At 42.9% G+C, this 22,326-nt stretch overlaps 1 protein-coding gene across 3 annotated transcripts in view; it reads right to left on the bottom strand.

Moving 5' to 3' along the window:
• Positions 1-2,731: 2,731 nt before the first annotated feature.
• Positions 2,732-22,326, bottom strand: part of CNGB1 (cyclic nucleotide gated channel subunit beta 1) — a 69,410-nt gene continuing 49,815 nt past the window's right edge. For 2 of the 3 annotated variants that reach the window (XM_074968488.1, XM_074968489.1), the window contains one exon: positions 14,132-16,002. In XM_074968488.1, the coding sequence (XP_074824589.1) occupies positions 15,796-16,002 (207 nt within the window). In that variant the 3' untranslated portion in view covers positions 14,132-15,795. Of the gene's footprint in view, positions 3,241-14,131; positions 16,003-22,326 lie in introns of those variants that run through there. The other variant, XR_012641548.1, reaches the window with a different exon arrangement.

The raw sequence follows: 22,326 nt of genomic DNA, 5'->3' as shown, positions 1-22,326 counted from the left end.
TCCTCAGGTTCCTGCCTGCACTGCTCTGTCCAACGTGTGACAGGTTTGCAGCCTACTGCAAACACAAGTTTACCTCCTTGAGCTCCAGACAGCTACTGACTGTGCTCTGCCCCGCGGCTCTTCTTATATGTGCCCACTGGGCCCTGAATGGCTGATCCTCACAGCCCCTCTCCTATTGGCTGCTTCCTGCACAGCCTCCCTAAGGCTCTATTAACCCCCTTCATGCCAGCGTGGGGCGAACGCCCCATCACAGGGAGATCCACACCTGGAAGACGCTTGTGCATGAAGATTTGCAGAGGCATGTCCTGGCCCTTTGTGTGGAAGAAGGAAAAAAACAAGATAAATGGAAGCTCCACTACAGAAAATCACACAGTCTGAAAACAAAAAGATATGGCTTTTGACTTGCAGGCAGGCCTAGCACTGCAAAGGTATTATATCTTGTAGTGGTCTGTTGATTTTTTAAGGTGTAAAAAGGAAGGCCTGGTTCTCTCCACCTGTGTAACCTCTTTGGCTTCCATGGTGTTATTCCTGATTTACATTGGTGTAAGAGAGAGGAGAATCAGGCCCCATATTTAACCATTGGATTTACCATTTTCAGCCTCCATACCAGGCTTTAAAGAGAATGTAGTGATGTGACAGTGGGCAGTGAAATTTTACCAAAGGGCACTTTTACAGAGGATGCACAATGACTATTAAGCAAACCCCTTAACTGATGGGTTGCTGCCTGATACCAGCGCTGCATTCCCCATTACGTGCAAGATCTTAATTTTTGTTTTAAAACAGGCACTGCCCCACTCATACATCCTTCACTTCTTGTTTCAGAGATTTTGTAGAAAAGAGAAGCATAAGAAAGGTGCATTATGTATGTGTTCCTTTAAGCAATCAGTCAAAATTTTACTGGCAAAACAGGGTGCTATTAATGAAAAATGTCTCATTTGGCTAATGCAATACTGAAGGCCCCTCCCTACAATCAGTTACTTTAGCAGAAGAATGTAGTGAACAGGTTTGGCTACAAATTCCCCTATAATGTAACTTGCATTTTTACCGTATGTAAACCCATTTGCAAGAGAGAAATCTAAACAGACAATGAAGCAGAATAATACAGTCAAGGTTTTAGTTTGCTTTTAAAATATCAGTCTTCCATTTGTGATGGTTAAGATTTTTATAATGCGACTATATATAAAACCTTGTTTTTTGTCTAAGAAAAATGAAAACAACGGCATTACAAAAATAAGTCTTTAAAATATGGATTGCTTGGCATACTCAGTGGTCCCCAAACTTTTCAGGTTGTGCCCCACCTTCCCCTGTCTGTGCCCCCCCGGGAGCCAGGGCTGGGAGCAGGGTCATGGCTCCCAGGGGGGTGGGAGGACGCAGACAGGGGTAGGGGGCTGAGGTTGGGGCTAGGAGTGGGGCCATGGCCACGAACGGAGCTACAGCCGGGCCACGGTTGGGGGCTGAGGCTGGGCGTGGGGCCAGATGTGGGGCTGGAAGCCGGGGTCACAGCTGTGGGTGGGGCCAGAGCAGAGCTGGGGGTGGAGTGGGGCTGGGTAGTGATCCCTCCCCACCCCCGGTGGGGACTGCCTCAGGCCCCACCATGCCCCCTGAACGTTCCTCCGAGGAGGGCGTGCCCTACAGTTTGTGGACCTTTGCTCTAGCTCCTGAAGAGGGCACTGAGGAGCCTGGATGGTACAGGTGGCAGAACCAGGAATAAGAGGCTAGGGAACTAAAATCTCCTAGTCTAATAATTTTCTGCCTACATGCCCCCTTAAATGCCTTGCTTTTGAGGCACTCCTCCCAAACGGAAAATGTTCTGCTGCCAATTGATTTAATTATCCACCTTGGACAGCGCTCTTTAGGACACCTATATATATTATATAGCCCTCCTCGTTTCCGTTGGCCCTAATAACAGAAACAACATTTCTGGTCTTAGTGAAGCCAGCGTAGACCCAACAGATACTATTGGGTTTCCACCACAGATAACTGATATGTTCTCAAACCTTGCTTAAGCTGATTCTGTCCTGCACAATGCCATTGTGCCCGTGTCCATGTGTCCGTTTTTGCCGAGTGTCGTTGCTTCTCACCTGTAAGCAAGCCAAGGCCGGCTCTGATGCTGAGCTGTTCCTCCTAATAGAATTTCCATGCCTGGTGCTAGCAGGACTGCAGAACGATCTTCCTTTGGAGCTGGGATCAGTCCCATGCTTACCACGGCCAGGAGCAATCTCTCTAGCCTGAGTCTTTTTACCTTCCTCCCTCCCTTTTATTCGTCCTTTGACCAGACTGTGCACAGAAAGCCCTACCACAGAGCATAGTGCATACATGGCAGGATAGGACTTGCCAGGTCACGCAGAAGAGCTTTGTAGAGCAGAACTTTTCAGCCAACTACAGCAGAGCAAGACTGGGAGTTAGTAATGGTCCAAGGGGTGGCATTGATCATCACACGACCCCTGTTTGGTTGCATGTAATGCCCACCGGAGTTATGTAAGAAAGGCAGGACTCAGAGAGCAAGCTGGAGTCATGGGGCTGCTGCTTTCTTAGTAACACCAGGGATACTTTAATAGAACTCACACTGGAAAGTTTCTTGGAGGGGCTCCTGAGAGTCCGGAGATGGATACTGAGAGCTTTAGCTGCATCCCTTCCACAGAAGATGTTGAGCACACTCACCAGGGCACCGTGCTGTGTAGCATGGGCAGCACGTGGGCCCCAGCGTGGTTGATCTTCAGAGGAAACTGGAAATCTTTCCCCCCCAGATCATACATTTCTTTTGTCCACACACCAGAGCTGATGAATTAAATCCCTCCGTGATGCTCATTTTCTTGCTTTCCCCGATGACTAAAGCACTCAGCAGACTCGCTCTCTGACAATTGCCCCTAGTAGGGCTCATGCCTTGGCGGCAGTGTTTGCAGGGTCTCTTCATTCAGCAGTACATGTCTGGGTCCCCCAATTGCAACAGCTTTCTCCTTTCCCTGGATTTAGAGACACCCTTCAGAGCTGAGCCAGTCTTGAAGCATTAGTTCCATAGAGTGGGAAGTGCACTCTGCAAACAGAAATAATGTCTTCACTCCTCCCTGGAGGAGATCAGGATAGTCCTCGGGAAGAACCTCTGCTCAGTAGTGAATTAACTGCCAGGAGCTGAAGATTGCCTTGTGCCAGACTTCTCAGCTAATCTGAACAAGTAATGGCTCTGATCCATCCGTGAAAAGGGGTTGACGAAGCAACCCACCGCCTCTCATCCCCATCTGTCTGTGTATTAAGAAAATGAAAGCAGATTAAAAGTCCATCCCCATGAATGCCATTGGTGCAAGTTAAATTGCTGACCTAGTCTATTTATTAACATCTACAAACAGATTCAGCTTCCTCCCACCTTAGACAAACAAATTTATATTGGTTGGATTATTTTTATTGGAGAGGTTGCTCTTTATCTTGGTAATGACTACATGATTACTGTTATTTGAAAATCTCCATTGATAATGATTATTTCAGTAATATGTTTTCTCACCAGTTCAAAGTTTAGTGCCAGGCAGTTCCTTTCCTTTGGTAATGCACACCCATACATCACATAAACAGAGAGTCACCTGGAGACAAGTTTACGTTTACACAGGTGACGGTCCTGGGAGGTGCAACTGAGTGGAAAAATACAGTAGGAAAAATTTTCAGTTCTAGTTACACCATTGTAAATCTCGAGTAACTTGATGGACTTCAAAGAACCTGACTGTTTAAGCAGCAACCCAAAGCTATCCCATCTCCTTCAAGGAAAGGAAATTGTGATGTATGCTACTCTTCCCAGTATGACTGATTACCTTTCAAATTCAAGCTGAAAGACACTTCACAGAAGCCAGTCTGTAAGTATAAAAGGTGCTTAGTTTTGAAAAATAAACACCGATCAAACAAAAAGACTTTTCTGCAAGGTACTTGCCAAAATACACAGATCATATAGGGTTAATTTACAAACGAACAAACAAACAAACAGACCACACCACCCTCACCCTCCAAAAAACCCCAGAAAACCACACAAAGATGATTACTGTCAAGGAAAACACTTTACAAATAAGTCTATGAATGCTAAACAAAAATGACATCGTGACCATGTCAAAGTTACAACTTTAAATGCCAAAAAAATCTGGAAGTGCATAAGTTTGCTAGGTGAACCCTAACACATTCCTATTCCATATTAACCTATGCATGTATCACCTAATAAGTAAAATTTCATGACTAGGTAAGGTTTTAAAATCCAGACCTTAGTATGTAGCGGTAGTGTAGTGGCAATGTGGGTGATTTAATGTTACTTGAGAACCTCTTCCCTTCTGATTGCCTAACTTTAGTGTTTAAGGCCCTGAAACTTTAAAGACTTGTGCAAGTGAATAACTTTATATGTGTGAATAGTCCTATTGGGTTTGTAGGATCAGGGCATAAATTTGAAACCTTAGTATTGCATAATGTGTATTTTTGCATTCTGTTTTCCATTTTTGTCGTTTTTTAAGGGGAGACTAACACTATGTCTGCATTACAACTTGGAATCTAGTTTGTAACCAGCTAGTGGCATGGGTAGCTCTAACTATCGTTCCATCCAGTGGCACTATGCCAGCTTATACCAGCTGAGGATTTGGCTCATAGTTTGTGTCCCACACCATGTAATTAAAACTAATTTAGTAAGCATGATAGATAGCAGTTTTTCACGCTTGCATTATCCTGGTCTGTAACATTTGTCTTCCTGTAAACACTTGGTAGTGCAGTACAGACAGGACCCCTATCTTTGCCTGTGTAACTAGCTTAGATTGTCTTCATTCCTAGATATTTGTAAGGTAGGGCATCCCAGAGTGCATTGCCCCATAAGCTATTGAAGCTGCTCTGTGTGTACATCCTCCAGGACTTCATCTCCCCAGTAGCTGTACTTATAGAAACACAGTTGGTCAATGTTGTAGATTCGGATGTGCAAACATGGTTGTGATGGTACAAATTCCATGGTGTGGAAACAAATGAACAATGTTACTTCATAAATGTGTAACCCTTCTGCCAGGCCAAGTTGATAGCCGCAAGGGCCGGGTTCATTACATAGGGGTTTCCTCTCAACAACGCAATGCAAAACCGGCTCGAGCCCCCACCCAGTGACCTGGGAAAATCTTACACACACCCCTGAGTGCCTCAAAGAGGTAATACTTTCCATCTCGCAAGCACAGAGTCTCGGTGTAGCAGAAAATCTTTAACAACATGAGGTAAACGACATCAGCATTGAAGTGGGAAAACATCACAACTAGGGTTCATAAACCAAACCATGAGCAAAGACCCACCCCAGCAAACTGGGCCGAGCCCTTTCCCTTTGGTTCTTGAGTCCAGCAACCCAAAATCACCCAAAGTCCCAAAAGTCCAACAACCCAAAAGTCTCTGTCCCTCGTCAGTGCAGCCCCAGAGTTCACAGGTTTATCTGCAGAGTCTTTCCTCCCAGCCTGGGTGAAAATGGGGGTGTTAAGGGGCACCTTACGTGGTCCAAGACCGACTGCCCCACCTCTCCGTGGAGTTCTGTTGCAGCCTTCACCACGAGCCACCCCACCAGCCGCTCCGCTCCACCAGCCATCCCATGAGCCGCTCCAGCCGTCCCGCAAACTGCTCCGCTCCACCAGCCGCTCTGCTCCGCCAGTCGTCCTGCAAACTGCTCCGCCAGCCGCTCCGCCAGTCGTCCCACAAACTGCTCTGCTCTGCCAGCTACTCAGCAATATATCTTCAGGCCTCCGCACTACTTCACACAGCACTCAGTGATTTCAGCTCTTAGTAATTTTAGCTCTTTAGTGAGTTCAGCTTGTAGTAGGGGAACCTCAGGGCTGGTGCACCGTTGGCCCCAAGTGAATTCAGCTCAGCAGCCTGTAACTAGACTCCTCATAGAACCAATATTAGCTCTGATATTCCACAGCGGAGAGAGGAGGAGATACAACTGGTGTTTCAGGCCCTCAAAAGTGACCCACACCACCAGGTACAAATTCCTGTCTCCAGCATCTCTCAATTCACTGGGCCCTGGAACCCATGTCCCCTGTCCAGCGAGTGCCACCCAGCCGACAGTGAGTCCCTCTGTCATAAAACAGTTCCACTGTCTTCGATTCACATAATCAGGGTAACAACACTTTATTCTTCCTGCCCCAATAACAGAGAAACTGGGGATCCCACAGCAGCCCAAGTGACCATTTGGGCTGCTGTGGGCTCATGCTAGGCGGGGTGGGTGTGCCTATGCAAACAAGATCAGCCCCTAAAGTTCTTTTCCACAACTCGCCACAGTTCACCACCAGATGTCAGGGTAGAGCTCATCCTGACTCTGCTTACAAATGGTTAAAGTGACCATGCCACAAACCAGTTTAAAATCCTGGTTGTCATTATAGTGTGGATGGGCTGCTAAAACGAAATTCTATAATGATTTTACGGTGCACTTCTATAGTTGTACAAGGTCTCAAGTGTATGCAAGTGTTGCACTCCTCTGAGATAGCAGCACAAAACCACATATGCAACTAACAATGATGTTCTGTGTTTTCGCTACTCCAATAGTTCACAAAACACTAACAAGTGTAATCTTAACTTATTTTTCAGTTGTTTATAATTGCATATTACAAACCCACACACACCAGTGTAACCAGGAAACTATTCCTCAGTGAGAACTAGCCAGATGGGAAGATTCAGCTTTTAGAGTTCAGCTGTTTGAGTTTTCCACGTGCAAAGAAGTTTCTTTTTAGAGCAGAAACAAATATGTTTTTTTCCTGCTTACATAATTCAAAAAAAAACTTAATGGATTTCTCTCAAACCTTCCCAAGAAATTCACCTTTGGACACAGACAAAGCTTTGAAAGTTTCAGCCCAAAATGAGAATGAGTAAATTAAGAACATGTGAGAACAAGGGGTTATGAAGTCTTTATGCATTCTTAACTATAATGGGTGCTATAGACAAATGCTGATCTGGACACATAAACAAACACTCTTTCATAACAGACCCCAACCTGCATGGTGCTCTGGGCTGGATTCAGGCAAGCACTTAAGCATGTGCTTAAATTTAATATCAGTGAGGCTGTTCATGTACTTAAAATTAAGGCAGAGCTTAAGTACTTTGCTAGATCATGGACAGAGTCCAGAATCAGACCATAGAATATCATTTTTCAGGATCAAAGGTAGGCCAGGGTTGCGAAGGAGACAACTGTAATCACAATGTTCGTCCTGCTTTCTTAAAATTATACGGCCAGATAATTGGTGCTTGGCAATTGCAGATCCTAGCTAGAACCCCAGGACACATCCCTGTTGGGCTGCATGCCCTTACAGCACAGTATTGCTGGTCTTGCAATAATTTTTCTTACAGTCCCACTTCATGTAGTCATGTGAATATGTGAGAGTTGTAGCTTTTATTGTTAGAAAGGTAAGTTTCTAGTCCGCGTGGCTGCAGAGAACCCGGAAAGAGTGAACCATGAAGGCTCAGAAACCAGAAGAAAAATGAAAAAAGACTCAAAATGTATTGTTTTTAGAAAACCTTGTGATGGTTAAACCAATCTTCTGATTTTGGAGGGTCAGACTTGATTTTTGAACACTTGGGGCTGGCAATGCTGACCACACTATTCCAATCCCCTTACGATCAGCCATAGTTAAGCTCTGCGGACACTCAGCCCCGTCATTTCATTATAAATAGATACAAATGAGAATTCAGGGCCAATTCTTCAGCTGAGGTTAAAGGAGCACAACACCAACTGTTTGCTGCTTAATTTCTCCTTCCCTTCTACCGGCAAAGTTTCTATAACATTCTTAGACACTGGAGAGATTTATTCCATAACAGGACAGTTTTGTCTACATCCTCACCTAGAAGCAAAATGTTTAGACCACAGGGGAATGGATAAAGAATGGTTAATATAATAGATTTCCACTTCTAGGCCACCCATTGAAATCCTAGCCAGGCTGGTGGTGATCAAAATTTACCATCTGAAAATTGTTTGCTATAGGTGGTGAAATATATATAAAAAGTAGAGATGTAGCCAAAGCTCAGATGTAGATGGAGTTCATGGAGTTCCAATATATACTTGGCTCTGAATCTAAATTTCCCCAAAGTACAGGGCTGGGGATGTTCAGATTCAGTGCCCTATTTCAGCACATCACAGGAATAAGTGTGAGCTGGCAAGTCTGTATCTAGATCCAAACTTTTTAAAGAAAGGAGGAGGCAGGGTGCAGATTCTGCATTCTGTACAAACACATCCCCACTACAAAATATTTTTAGCTCACCTATCAGAGGATACATTTAAAGACTAACAAAAAGAACTAGCAAAAAGAAAAGGAGGACTTGTGGCACCTTAGAGACTAACAAATTTATTAGAGCATAAGCTTTCTTTTGCGTAGAGACTGTCGGGTTTGGCCACTGTACAGAGGACAAAGAAAATAACAGAATGCCACTAGCTGTCACCTTCAGCCCCCAACTAAAACCTCTCCAGCACATCAAAGATCTACAATCTATCCTGAAAAATGATCCCTCACTCTCACAGATCTTGGGAGACAGACCAGTCCTCGCTTACAGACAGCCCCCCAACCTGAAGCAAATACTCTCCAGCAACCACACACCACACAACAAAAACACTAACCCAGGAACCTATCCTTGCAACAAAGCCCAATGCCAACTCTGTCCACATATTTATTCAAGTGACACCATCATAGGACCTAATCACATTAGCCACGCCATCAGGGGCTCGTTCACCTGCACATCTACCAATGTGATATATGCCATCATGTGCCAGCAATGCCCCTCTGCCATGTACATCGGCCAAACTGGACAGTCTCTACGCAAAAGAATAAACGGACACAAATCTGACATCAGGAATCATAACATTCAAAAACCGGTAGGAGAACACTTCGACCTCTCTGGCCACTCAGTAAAAGACTTAAGGGTGGCAATTTTGCAACAGAAAAGCTTCAAAAACGGACTCCAGTGAGAAACTGCTGAGCTTGAATTAATATGCAAACTAAATACCATTAACTTGGGTTTGAATAGAGACTGGGAATGGCTGGGTCAGTACACATATTGAATCTATTTCCCCATGTTAAGTATCCTCACACCTTCTTGTCAACTGTCTAAATGACAATCTTGATTATCGCTACAAAAGTTTTTTTTCTCCTGCTGATAACAGCTCATCTTAATTAATTAGCCTCTTACAGTTTGTATGGCAACTTCCACCTTCTCCATATGTGTATATATATCTTCTTACTATATGTTCCATTCTATGCATCCAATGAAGTGGGCTGTAGCCCACGAAAGCTTATGCTCTAACAAATTTGTTAGTCTCTAAGGTGCCACAAGTCCTCCTGTTCTTTTTGCGGATACAGACTAACATGGCTGCTACTCTGAAACCTGAAAAAAATAACTAGATATTTAGAATATGGGAGAATTCCCCCCATTGAATTATTGTGAATTGAGAAAAAAGGAATAGTGGGTTTACAATATGCTGTAATTTTCAAAACCATGAAGTTCACACTTCTTCTAAAAATTCTCAAATTAAATACACACAATACAAAGAATACATGGGGAAAGTGGTCTGTAGACTGTTCACAGAATTAGTAGCATGTCCTGAGTATTAAGAACTCCAGTCTCCAGGATTAAGGTATTTAATTTCATCCCAAGGTTTATAATTAAATGCCATTTAGGCAGGCTTTCTGCATGTCATGCACTTTCTTTCTAGACCTGAGACTCTAATCCACAAGCCTGCTATTTTGCCTTTACTTTCATTGTAGTCTTACATGCAATTAAACAGAAATAGTTTTAAATTTCAAAAAAACTGTACTTTAAATATAAACAGCAAGACAAAACCTGCCCACTTTTCTAACCACAGGCTGTACCTTAATGTATATCTAACTCATGGTTAAACTGTTCTTTTTGTAACTTGCCTTTTTTCTATCTGGGAAATGTTTTTCATCAGATTTTAAATAACAAATTAAACTAAAAACAATTTTAAATGAAAAAATGTTATTGAACAGAAAAACCTCTAACTGTTAACATTTTTAAAGACATCGGTTAAAAACTATGGATCTCATGTTGTATGCTTGTTTGAATTTTACATTTTAAATTCTACAAGAAATAAACATGGTTATTGATATTTGTGAGAGTGTATGACTTACAAGGCTTTCATGACATTGCACTGCATATTCTGATTAAAAGGTGGCATCAACCGTTAACTTATACAATAGTAAACGAATGAGTTATAATACGTATACTGTAATCATAGTACAGCTACACAAATCAGGTACTTCAGCTTCATACGCTCAATTACCTAAGCCTGCACTATATTATTCCTCTTATAAAATGTTTGTTTGACTTGAAAGAGGGTAAAGTGGTTAATGAAACCTGATTTGGGCATTTACATTATATTGTATTGGGGGGAGGGATAGCTCAGTGGTTTGAGCATTGGCCTGCTAAATACAGGATTGTGAGTTCAATCCTTGGGAGGCGCCATTTGGGATCTGGGGTAAAAATTGGGGACTGGTCCTGCTTTGAGCAGGGGATTGGACTAGATGACCTCCTGAGGTCCTTTCCAACCCTGAGATTCTATGATTCTACATACATAGCTCAGAGCCATTGTTCTCCATTCAAAATCAGATTATCTTTTTCTCTATCCCATTAAAATTAAGTTTAATTCGCAATTGTTATTGTTGCTATCCTTTTTTCTTGAAAAAAGAAAAGGAGTACTTGTGGCACCTTAGAGACTAACCAATTTATTTGAGCATAAGCTTTCGTGAGCTACAGCTCACTTCATCGGATGCATAAAGTGGAAAGTACAGTGAGGAGATTCTATATACACACAGACCATGAAAAAATATACATTGTAAGGAGAGTGATCACTTAAGATGAGCTATTACCAGCAGGAGAGTGGGGTGGGGGGAGAGAAAACCTTTTGAAGTGATAATCAAGGTGGGTCATTTCCAGTACATTTCCAGGAGTTAACAAGAACTTCTGAGGAACAGTGGCGGGGGGGGGGGGGAGAGGAATTGGACACAAATCAGAGGTCAAGAATTATAACATTCATAAACCAGTCAGAGAACACTTCAATCTCTCTGGTCACTCAATTTCTGATCTCAAAGTGACTATCCTTCAACAAAAAAACTTCGAAAACAGACTCCAATGAGAGACTGCTGAATTGGAATTAATTTGCAAATTGGATACAATTAACTTACGCTTGAATAGAGACTGGGAGTAGTTGAGTCATTATACTAAGTGAAACTATTTCCCCTTGTTTATTCCTTCCCTCCTCCCCCCCCCCCCACTGTTCCTCAGACGTTCTTGTTAACTCCTGGAAATGATTGAGTTTTTGTAGTGACCCATCCACTCCCAGTCTTTATTCAGGCCTAATTTGATGGTGTCCAGTTTGCAAATTAATTCCAGTTCTGCGGTTTCTCATTGGAGTCTGTTTCTGAAGTCTTTTTGTTGAAGAATGGCCACTTTTAAGTCTGTTATTGAGTGACCAGGGAGACACAAAGGCACTGGGTATCATAAACACACACAACATCATAAGCAGAGACAATCATCTTTACATGTTCATTTTAACCATCAGCTTTAGCAAAAATAGAAGCAGAAACATGAAACTAGTTGCTTAGTCTCATAGAGACATTCAGACTGTACACTGGAGCTCTGCCAGAAGTGGAAATACAATGGCAGGAAAGAGATGAGAGAAATTTTGGCAGCTATCAGGCAAAATAAAAAAGTTCTCATAGCTTTTAATCTTCTTGCAATTGGTATGGCTGTCCCAAACCATTCCGCCCTGGTCATTTTTGTTTATATCCTCCTGGTATGCATGAATAATATTATTAAGCTCCTCCCCTTAATGGCAGATTGAGCACAAACTTCTTGTTCTGTATTTTCACCCTGACCCTCTGTGGCAGAGAGCTAATTTTTCTTCTCAGCTCCCGTTGGTGTGATAACATCTTTTGAAAGTTCCCGTTTAAAATGCATAGAAATCAGCTCCCATGAGCTGTGAGTCAATGGGGAGCAGCCTCTCCTCCTTTCCCTTGGAAGCTTTGGGGCTGTGAGGAAACACAGGGTCAAGCCAGGGTCAGGAAAGGGGACTGAACTGTGTCTGACAGGATTTCCCCATTCCCCCCCTCAGCGCCTTTCCTTCTGTGGGGGTAAGGGTTGGACATCTAATAGCCTGAAGGAGGGTTGACCTGAAAACTCCCCAGAGGCTGTTAGTTCTGTTAGCCACGCTCACCAGTGCCCCATGCCGGGGATTACAGAACAAAGGGGGAGGGGTAGGAGAAGCCCGCTTGCCCTGTGAAGGTGGGAAGGGGCGAGGACTTTGTTTTGGTGCCTTATTGGCTGCCCACCTAATAACGGTCGAGGCGCAAGCTACTGGGGGACAAGCCTGCCAAAAACAGTCTGAGCACGAGCTCCCCTCAGCTGTGGAATACCGGACGGCTGCCCTGCCGAGCGCAGTCTAGCTTCTGTATAATGCAGAGCTGGCCAGGCTGAAGGCACTTAAAAAAAGGGAGCGACCGCACAGTTCCTAAAAGGTGACATTCCCATTGAAACACGCCTTATGTATTCCATATGATTTTATTAATAAAATCAGTCCCCCCCAAGGAAGGTGCTTGTACAATATTGCCTCAAATTTCATCCTCAGTTTGGCAGCAGGCGGCTCGCTAACTCCCTCCGTGTCAATGCTGGCTGTTTGACTTCTTTAAGTGATTTAGGACCCTTTCCCCCCAGATTAGACATTTTGGCACCATTCCAGATTATCTATCATGTTGATTTCCCCCACGTCCCTAAACAGCGTTATGGTAGGTTAGTGGCATTCTGGACTTGCATGGGTGGCTTGGCTTTGCATTCCCTGCCTTTCACCAGTTCAGCTGAGGCGATACTGCTTTCATGTCCACTTCCTTAAAGATTAAAATAATTTAGGTTTTTAAGGCATATCAGCTCCATTGGCCAATTATTGGGAGTGGACCACATCCACCCTGATTGAATTGGCCCTGTCACCACTGGTTCTCTACTTGTAAGGTAACTCCCTTCTCTTCATGTGTCAGTATATTTATGCTTGTATCTGTAATCTTCACTCTATGCATCTGAAGAAGTGGGGTTTTTTTACCCACAAAAGCATATGCCCAAATAAATTCGTTAGTCTTTAAGGTGCCACTGGACTCCTCGTTGTTTTTACTAAGAAAGCAACACATGAAAACAGCCGTGCTGTGTTTTCCAGATGGAAGATTGAAAAAAAACATAGGAGCCTGATTAATAGGCAAGGACAGTAAAGACAAAAGGGAGAATGAATCCATAATAACTGGCACAGGTGCTGAAATGGTAGAACGCATCTGCTGGAAAGCGGAGGATCGGTTAGGGGTCCTCCCCATCCACAAATGCTAGATTTCAATGCTTTTAAAGTGACATTAAAGAATAAGGAAATATAAAAAACAGGAGTGGGGATAGAATTAAACACTGGCCTGAGCCAACACGTTTACCTTGAAGTCAGTGGGACTACTGAGCATGTTGACTTTCTTTTTAAAACCTATTGTTATACAGGAAATTTGAAGCGCTAAGAGGAATAAAAGCATGCAGTTAAAAACTAGAAGCAGGGAGATGCTATGGGGAAATTGAGCCAAGATTTCACTCAGGGACTTTTTCAGGCTGTTAGCCTCTGATAACAGTGAGTTCAAAAATTAACAGTGGCTGCTATTAAAAATTTGGTGACATTTGAAAGGCACTTTGAAACTTTTACAAAAATCAACCAACAAGTAAAAATAAGAATTCTGGGTGTATTGTCTAGCTAGTTGGCTTTGTGGTAAATTTTACCACGGAATTTCTTGATTTGCACAGAGAAGGTGAGTCTGTCCAGGTGCTCACATGGAATATGGCAAAAAGACTCATAGTTCTATGACAAATTTGTAACATTAGCTTGGGGTTGTTCACGTTGTATATTTAAGTCTGAGAAAGTTGTCCTAAATGCTTGCACATAAAATTTGTCTTGTTGACATATAGCAAATTAATAGACAAAGCTAAACTAAGCAGGAATTTTTAACACATTCTCTGTTCCTGAAATGAAGCCACACATGATGAACAATAATCTAAAAGTTTAATGAAAATGCTTTGGAATATGAAAGCCACTGCAGCAGAAGGCATATTATTCATTTAAACTACCCTTACAAACCATATCAAAATATACCCAGGAATCAAAACGACATTTTCACCTACAATTTTTGCACAGATTTTTTGACTTTTTAAATGTTTATATAGTGAAAAAATACTATACACTACCCACCAAAATGTAGGAAACTAAATAATGTACAAATCTTCATGGGATAAGAAATATTCAGGGAAGTTTCAATACTCTTATCAAAACTCAAGCTTTTACCTTGCAGTGTTAAGAGCAGTGGTGACTTCAGCTTTACTTGTAACATATCTGAGTTCCTTAAACGTGCTGCAGTCTGTAAGAATTCTTAAGAGAAATCAAGATGCTGCTAATCAGCATTGACATGTATTTCTGCCCCCAGAGAAGCCCACATAGCTTCTCCGACGATCATTCTTGGGAGGGAGAAAACTTGTATGCATGATAGTAAATTGTGAAGAAGGTGTAAGGTAAAGGTCAGTAATTTCATATCCAAACTTTCCCTGTAAAGAAGATCTTACAAGTGATAAATGTACAGTGTACACATGCATGTAATTCTTACAGTGGTATCCTACTCATTTAGCAGCATGGCCTTGCCATACATAAGCTTGTGAGGTCTGCACTACTAATTAGCGCATGAGCATTTGTTGAATGAGTGAACTTATATTTTAATACATTTTGGGACTGCCCCATGTAGCAAACACCTTATTTCTTCTTTACGCAAAGAAGAAGGGAAATGTTTCGTGCAACCCAAATGAAATTTCTTGGTTCAGACACTAAACCAAAAGATCAATCACAGTACTTTCTATTGGCTGAGCACTGAACCAAAGAGATGACAAGCACAGTATTACAATAACAAGCATTGTGCAAAGCAGTAGCCTGCTTCCTTAGAGGCAGAGGGTCTGAGATCCAACAAAGGAATTGCAAAGATGATGTTAAAAATGTTGATAAGCCTATGAAACCAAGCTATGTTCATATGGTGACACACACACACACCCCCCATTGAAAGAAATTACACGCTTGTTTGCATATCTCGGAATTTGGAACTTTATCTCGGAATTTGGAACTCGGGAGAAGTTCCAAATTCCGAGATATGCAAACAAGCGTGTAATTTCAGGCTATCAGTTATGCTAATTTTCTTTGCTGTTCTTTAGAACCACATCGGTTTTTCCATCATTTCCGCGTCTTACACAGCATCGCCTATGACAACTTTGCAACAAATGGACAGGAATCTTGGCTTTTCTTCTGTTTGTTTTTAGTAAATTACGAGTCACATTTAGGGGGGAAAACAACTGCAACCTTCAGAAGGGGCTGCACTGATATCTGATAAAAACAGACACTAACCCTTCAGAACTGTAAAAAGCCAGTATTCGTTACTGCAGGGCTCCTTCACTGTAAGGCTGGATTTGGAGGCAAGAGGGTTGGCCGGGTATTTAGTGGGAATGTTTATAAAGGAGTTCAATAAATGTTGGACTTCCAAAGTGCAGAAGCTTTGTACAGTTCTAGGCCCTATGGCAAAGATCCTTATCAACAGCGGTCTTGTGGTCTAAGTACCCAAGAAAGGCAGAGCATATCAAGTTGGCTTAGTGAGCGACGCTACTAGCCATTGCACAGAAATCAGTAGCCAGTAAAAGCTTCTATAGGATGCAGTTGTCTGGCTGAAACTCATGGCAGTGGCTTTCTAAGAAGGACAGGGGGTTGTTTGCTTTTCATTTCTTTTCTTCCTTTTCTGAAACCTCCACAGAAAGAATCTGTTCGTTGCTTTGTGGGGCAGGACTCAAGCGAATAAAGACTGAATTATCTGAAGATTTTGAGAGGATATCCTCCTCATCAGTGTGGTCACTTGATCTGCAGGGTGCTTTAAATGAATGATGGCGAACTGGTAATTTCAGCAGAACTGGAGTGGATTTGGGCTCCTGGAACACAAATAAAACAAAGTAAAAGTGATGAGGCCCTAGCCCATGATTGGGATCCTTAGGCACTACCACAGTATTAGTAATATGAATTAATATGTCTGGCAGAGAGAGAAAGGAGAATTTCAAGCCATTTTACTGAGTCCGAACTCATTATCAAGATTTCATCTCACTATGATGTTTTTCCTTTTGGTATGGGAAGGTGAATTATATGCTCAAGAAACAGCTAGAGATCAAAGACTCACAGACTTTAAGGCCAGAAGGGACCATCGTGATCATCTAGTCTGACCTCCTGCACATTGCAAGCCACAGAACCTCACTCCTGTAATGGACCCATAACCTCTGGCTGAGTTACTGAAATCCTCAAATCAAGATTTAAAGACTTCAAGTTACAGAGAATCCACCATCTTCTCTAGTTCAGACCAGCAAGTGACCCAGGCCCCATGCTGCAGACAGAGGAAGGCGAAAAACCTCAAGGGTCTCTGTCAATCTGACCTGGGGGAAAATTCCTTCCCAACCCCAAATATGGTGACCAGTTAGACTCTGACTTTGTTGGCGAGACCCACCAGTCTGACACCTAGGAAAGAATTCACTGTAGTGACTCAGAGCTCTCCCCACCTAGTGTCCTACCTCCGGCCATTGCAGATATTTGCTACCAGCAGTCACAGATGGGCCACACGGTATTGTAGGCAATCGCATCCTACCATCCCCACCATAAACTTATCAAGCTCAGTCGTGAAACCATTTAGATTTTCTGTCCCCTCTTCTCACTTTGGGGGCCTTCTTCTAGAATGTCACTCCTCAGCCGGTTGGAAACCTTTGTCTAATTTCAAGCCTAAACTCGTTGATGGACAGTTTATATCCATTTGTTCATGTGCCAACATTGGCGCTTAACTTTAAGAACTCCTCTCCCTAGCAGGTGTTTCTCTCTCTGACAGAGAGTGATCATATCTCCCCTCAGCCTTTGTTTGGTTAGGCTAAACGAGCCAAGCTCCTTAAATGTCCTCTTGTAAGGTAGCTTTTCCATTCCTCTGATCATCCTAGTAGCCCTTCTCTACACCTGTTCCAGTTTGAATTCATCCTTCTTAAACATGGGAGACCAGAATTGCGCACAATACTCCAGGGAGGTCTCATCTGTGCCTTGTATAATGGTAATAACACTTCTCTATCTTCACTGGAAATGCCTTGCCTGATGCATCCTTGGATTGCATTAGCCTTTTTCATGGTCACATCACGTTGGTTGCTCCTAGTCATCCTATGATTGACCAATACACCCAGGTCTTTCTTCTCCTCTGTTGCTTACAACTGATATGTCCCCAATTTTTAGCAAAAAAAAAAAAATCTTGTTGTTAATCCCTAAATGCATGACCTTGCACTTTGCACTATTAAATTTCATCCCATTTCTGTTACAAAATAATCTGGATAACCTTGAAAATTGGAGTATGATATTCTGGTCCTCCTCCATATTGGCAATACCTCCAAACTTCGTGTTGTCTTCAAATTATGTTAGCACACTCCCACTTTTTGTACAAGGTCATAATGAAAATGTGAAATAAGATTGGTCCCAAGACTGATCCCTGAGGAACTCCACTAGTAACCTCCCTCCAGCTTGACAGTTCACCTTTCAGTTTGACCCATTGTAGTTTCCCCTTTAACCAGTTCCTTACCCACCTTTCAATTCTCATATTAACCCTCATCTTCTCCAATTTAACTAATAATTTCCCCATGTGGAACTGTATCAAATGCCTTATGGAAATCCAGATAGATGAGCTCTACTTCATTTCATTTGTCTAAAAAAATCAGTTCTCAAAGAAAAAGATCAGGGTGACCTGGCACCTTATGATAAACCTTGTTGTATTTTATCCCAATTACCATTTACCTGTATGTCCATAACGGCTTTTTTTTCTTCTTCAAAATCTTGCATAGAATTGAGGTCAAACTAACAGGCCTGTACTTTCCTGGATCACTTTTTTTCCTTTCTTAACAATAAGTACTATATTAGCAATTTTCCAGCCATAGGGTATGAATTCCGAGTTTACAGATTAATTAAAAATCCTTGATATTGGGCTTGCAATTTTGTGTGCCCATTCCTGTAATATTCTTGGATGGAGGTTATCTGGATCCCCCGATTTGGTCGCATTAAGCTGTTTGGCTTTGACCTTCACCTCAGATGTGGTCATTTCTACTTCCATATCCTTGTTCCCATGAGCCACCCTGCCACTACCCCTAAGCTCCTCATTATCCTTATTAAAAATTAAGGCAAAGTATTTGTTTAGGTGTTGGGCTATGCCTAGATTATCTTTCACCTCCACCCCGTCCTCAGTGCTTAGCTGTCCCACTTCTTTCCTTGTTTTGTTTTTATTTATATAGCTAAGAAACATTTTACTATTGGTTTTTTAAGTTCCTTTGCAAGGTCTAAATTTGCTTGGCTTTTGGCAGTTCTCACTTTTCCCCTACACTTTCTGACCTCCAAGATGTAGCTTTCCTTGCTGATCCATCCCATCTTCCATTCCTTATAGGCTTTCTACTTTCTCTTAATAACCTGTTTGAAGAGCATCTTCATCCAGTTTGGTCTGCCTTCCCTAGGAATTTTTCCCCCTTGCTTGGGATGCAGGCTTCAGAGAGCTTCTGTAACTCTGACAAAGTAATTCCAAGCCTCCACCACATTCAGATCCTTGAGTTCTTCAGTCCAGTCCACTTCCCTAACTACGCCCCTTAATTTTTTAAAAGTTTAACCTTTTGAAATCAAGGACCTTAGTTGCAGATCTATTTTTGTTTATTCTTCCATTTTTAAATGGAATTAGCTCATGATCACTCGAACCAAGACTGTCCTGTACAACCAGTTCTTCTGAGGTCTTCACTACTTACCAATACTAAACCTAAAATGGCCTCACCTCTTGTTGGTTTGGTGACTATTTGGTGAAAAAATCTGTCAGCTATCACATCCAGGAATATCTGGGCCCTATTATTACTCGTAGCCCTTGTCCTCCAATCTACATCTGGAAAATTAAAGTCTCCTATAATCACTCAACTCCCAGTAGTATTTATTTCATTAGAAATATTTTAAAAGTCTCTATCTATATCCAAATCAGACCCTGGGAGTCTCTAGCAGACCCCAAGCACTATCTCAGTCGCACCTCTGATAGCTTTCTTCCCCAAAGTGATTTTGACCCAAACAGATTCCATTTGATCTATACCATGATTTGTAATTTCTTTATATTCTGCCTTGCCATTGATATACAATGCTACTTCAACACCTTTACTTTTATTTCTGTCCTTCCTGAACATCACATACCCTCAATACCTGTACTCCAGCCATGACTACTATTCCACCAGGTTTCCATTATCCCTAGGATATCTCTCGTCACTTCCTGCACCAGTAGTTCTAGTTCCTCCATTTTGTTACCCGGGCTTCTTGCCTTGATCTACAGGCATCTTAATGGTTTCTGCTTGGCTTTGCCCAGATTCCTCGTCTGATTAGGTACAGTCATTCTACTGGCAGTATCGCCAACCTGACTGCTGATGCCAAAATCAATGACACTTTCTCCTACCCTGTTGTTCCTTTCTCCACTGCTGTATCCTCTCTTACTTGATTTTCCTCCCGCTCAATATTAGAATGAGGCTTGGAGATTACATGAGCATCTCTCAAACATTGCCCCCAAATTCCTACTTTAAAGCTCTTTTAATCTGTTGCCAACCTCCATCCCAGATGTCTATTTCCCTCCCTACTCAGGTGGAGTTCATCCCATGAGAACAGTCCTCTGTCCATGAATGCCTCCCAGTGGTCAAACATCCCAAAGCCCTCCTTATCGCACCACTGCTTGACCCATCTGTTGATCATCGTCACCTTGTCTCGCCTTCGTTCTCCTCCTCTAGGGACAGGCAGAATCCCACTGAAGATAACCTGAGCCTCCATTTCTTTAAGCGTCTTCCCCAGCCTGGAATACCCTCCCCATTCATGCATTCTAATGAGACTCTAGAGGTATCATTTGTTCCCACATGAAGGACAATCAGTGGATTCTTTCCTTCTCCCATTAAGATCGTCTTCAGCTTCAGATCCACATCCTGTATCTTAGCTCCCAGCAGACAGCACACCTTCCTGTTCTCTGGATCACCTTTGATGACAGGCCTGTCTGTTCTTCTTAGTAGGGAGTCTGCAGTCATGTAGACCTGCAACTTCCTGGTGTTGGTGCAATTCTCCAGCCTTCCTCTTTCACTTCTTTCTGGCTGCAAATCCTGTTGTCTTTTGTTCTCATTTGCGGTCTTCTATCAGACATCCTCTATTCTCTCGAGGCTTCGAACTCTGGCTATGTCCCATGGACTTTTCCCCTCTTCCTGTAGGACTAGCTGCTCTTCTCTTCTTCCTTGCCCGCCCACCAGGGTCGTCCCTAGCTATTCTGGGGCCCTACGCAGCCCCCCCCATGAGGGGGGGAGGCCTCTGCAGGGGGGAAGCAGGCCCCAGGCCTCCGGGGACGGGGGGGAAGCAGGCTTGGGGGGCAGGGGAGAACCACCCCCCAGCACTCACCGGCAGCACGGCTGGGGCCGGGTCGCTGCACTTCCCACCGCCGGTGAGTGCAGGCCCAGCCCTGCTGCAGAGTCAGGGGTGTGGGGGCGTGGCTGGGGGCAGGGGCCCTGGGGAAGAGTCAGAGCAGGGCTGGAGCAGCACGCAGCTGTGCAGGGCACCAGGAAATTTGGTGCCCCAAATTTCCTGGTGCCCTACGCAGCTGCATACTTTGCGTATGGGTAAGGACGGCCCTGCCTCCCGCCCTCTGTTATGGCCCACCGCACCCCTTTATTGTCCAACTCAGCAAACCTGTTTCTCAGCTCTATTTCTCCTTTGCTAGCCCGTCTTTTCCTCTGCCTTGTTCTTATAGTCATATGCTTACACCGGCCACTTCTTCACCCACCATCTACCCTCCCAGTTCTCCAGTCCAGCTTGCATCTGCAAGTCTCGAGATTTCCCTTCAGCCTCCCCTTGCCTTTCCCCCCCCCCCACCCAATCATCCATTCAAACCCCCTTCAAAACTCAGCCATAGTTTCCACCTGCATCTCCAAATCCTGGATCTTCTCTTTCATCAGATCTGTCCGGCAGCACTTTAAACAAAACACCTGTCAGGTACCCTATCCAGGCTAATGTACCTCTCGCAGGTTTCACCTCATTATAGTGCAAGTTAAGTGTGAAAGCTTTCTTTATACGGTTTAGTCATTGTACTTCAATTCTAATCTGAAATATCCCCAGGATTTATCCTAGTTTATCATGGTACTAGTTTTGCAACAATGTATAACAGTCTACTGGATAAATTGCCAGCTGGATCTCTCTCTCTCTAAAAGCATAGGCCTCTCCAGCTTGCATCAATTAGCTGGAAGCATCAGCAGTCTCAGAAACCTCTTTATGCGGACCAGCTACTGGAGAAGGACAAAGACCTACCTGTGTTAATGGGGGTTATGAATGGAATGCCTTAATTACGGAATTCATTCTCCATTACTATCCAGAATGTGTCGTGTATGTCAGCATCTATATTCTCTGCCGCTTTTAACTATTCTTTAATTATTGTTACAGCATTTAATTATATGAAGCCTTCTTATTCTTTTACGAAGGACACTAGAAAGACATTGCATTGTTCTATGTGTCTTTCTAGATACATATACGGCCCTCTTTACCATAGTACCTTAACACTAAGCAAAGACTTTCAGTTAGGATACTGTCTGTATAATATAGTGGTTATAATACACAGGTATATCTAATTAATAAAATCACAGTCCTTTAGTATATTCATATTAAGGCTTTTACTTTCTTAAATTCAGCAAATCATATGCAGATAGAACCACTATTGAATCCTGGAGCATGACTTCTGCTACAGTTATACATCTACAAAGTTGGACTGATAAGATTTCCCTGTGGATGCTGGATGTCTGACTGTGTACTTGTCTGTCACTTTAACATAATATGGATTGGCTCTATGAATGTTACACAGTAGAGTGATTGTGTGATGTGGATATATGTCCACTGCAGACTAGAATGAGACCTAAATTTTTCACATTATTAGGATCTCCCCAAGTGAAAAGCTAATGTGTTCTCCTACTACATTAGGCCACTGGATTACAATGCCTTCCTGCAAGGGTTTCCTCAATCCATCTAGGACCACTGTTCCATTTATTCCATATTGCTCTCAAACTTAGTCTGACTTCATGTGAAATGAGTTGATTATCTCAGCTGATTTCCTGACGGACACATTTCTGTCCATGATTGCCACCAGTTGGTACCCTTGTAGATAGTCCCAGCAGAAAAATGAAAGAAAGAATGAAGTGTAGATTGTGATTAGCCAG

Source organism: Natator depressus, chromosome 12, assembly GCF_965152275.1.
Source record: "Natator depressus isolate rNatDep1 chromosome 12, rNatDep2.hap1, whole genome shotgun sequence".
Classification (NCBI taxonomy): Eukaryota; Metazoa; Chordata; order Testudines; family Cheloniidae; genus Natator; species Natator depressus.
Note: the sequence above shows the minus strand (reverse complement) of the source record. Positions and strands in the feature narration are given on the sequence as shown.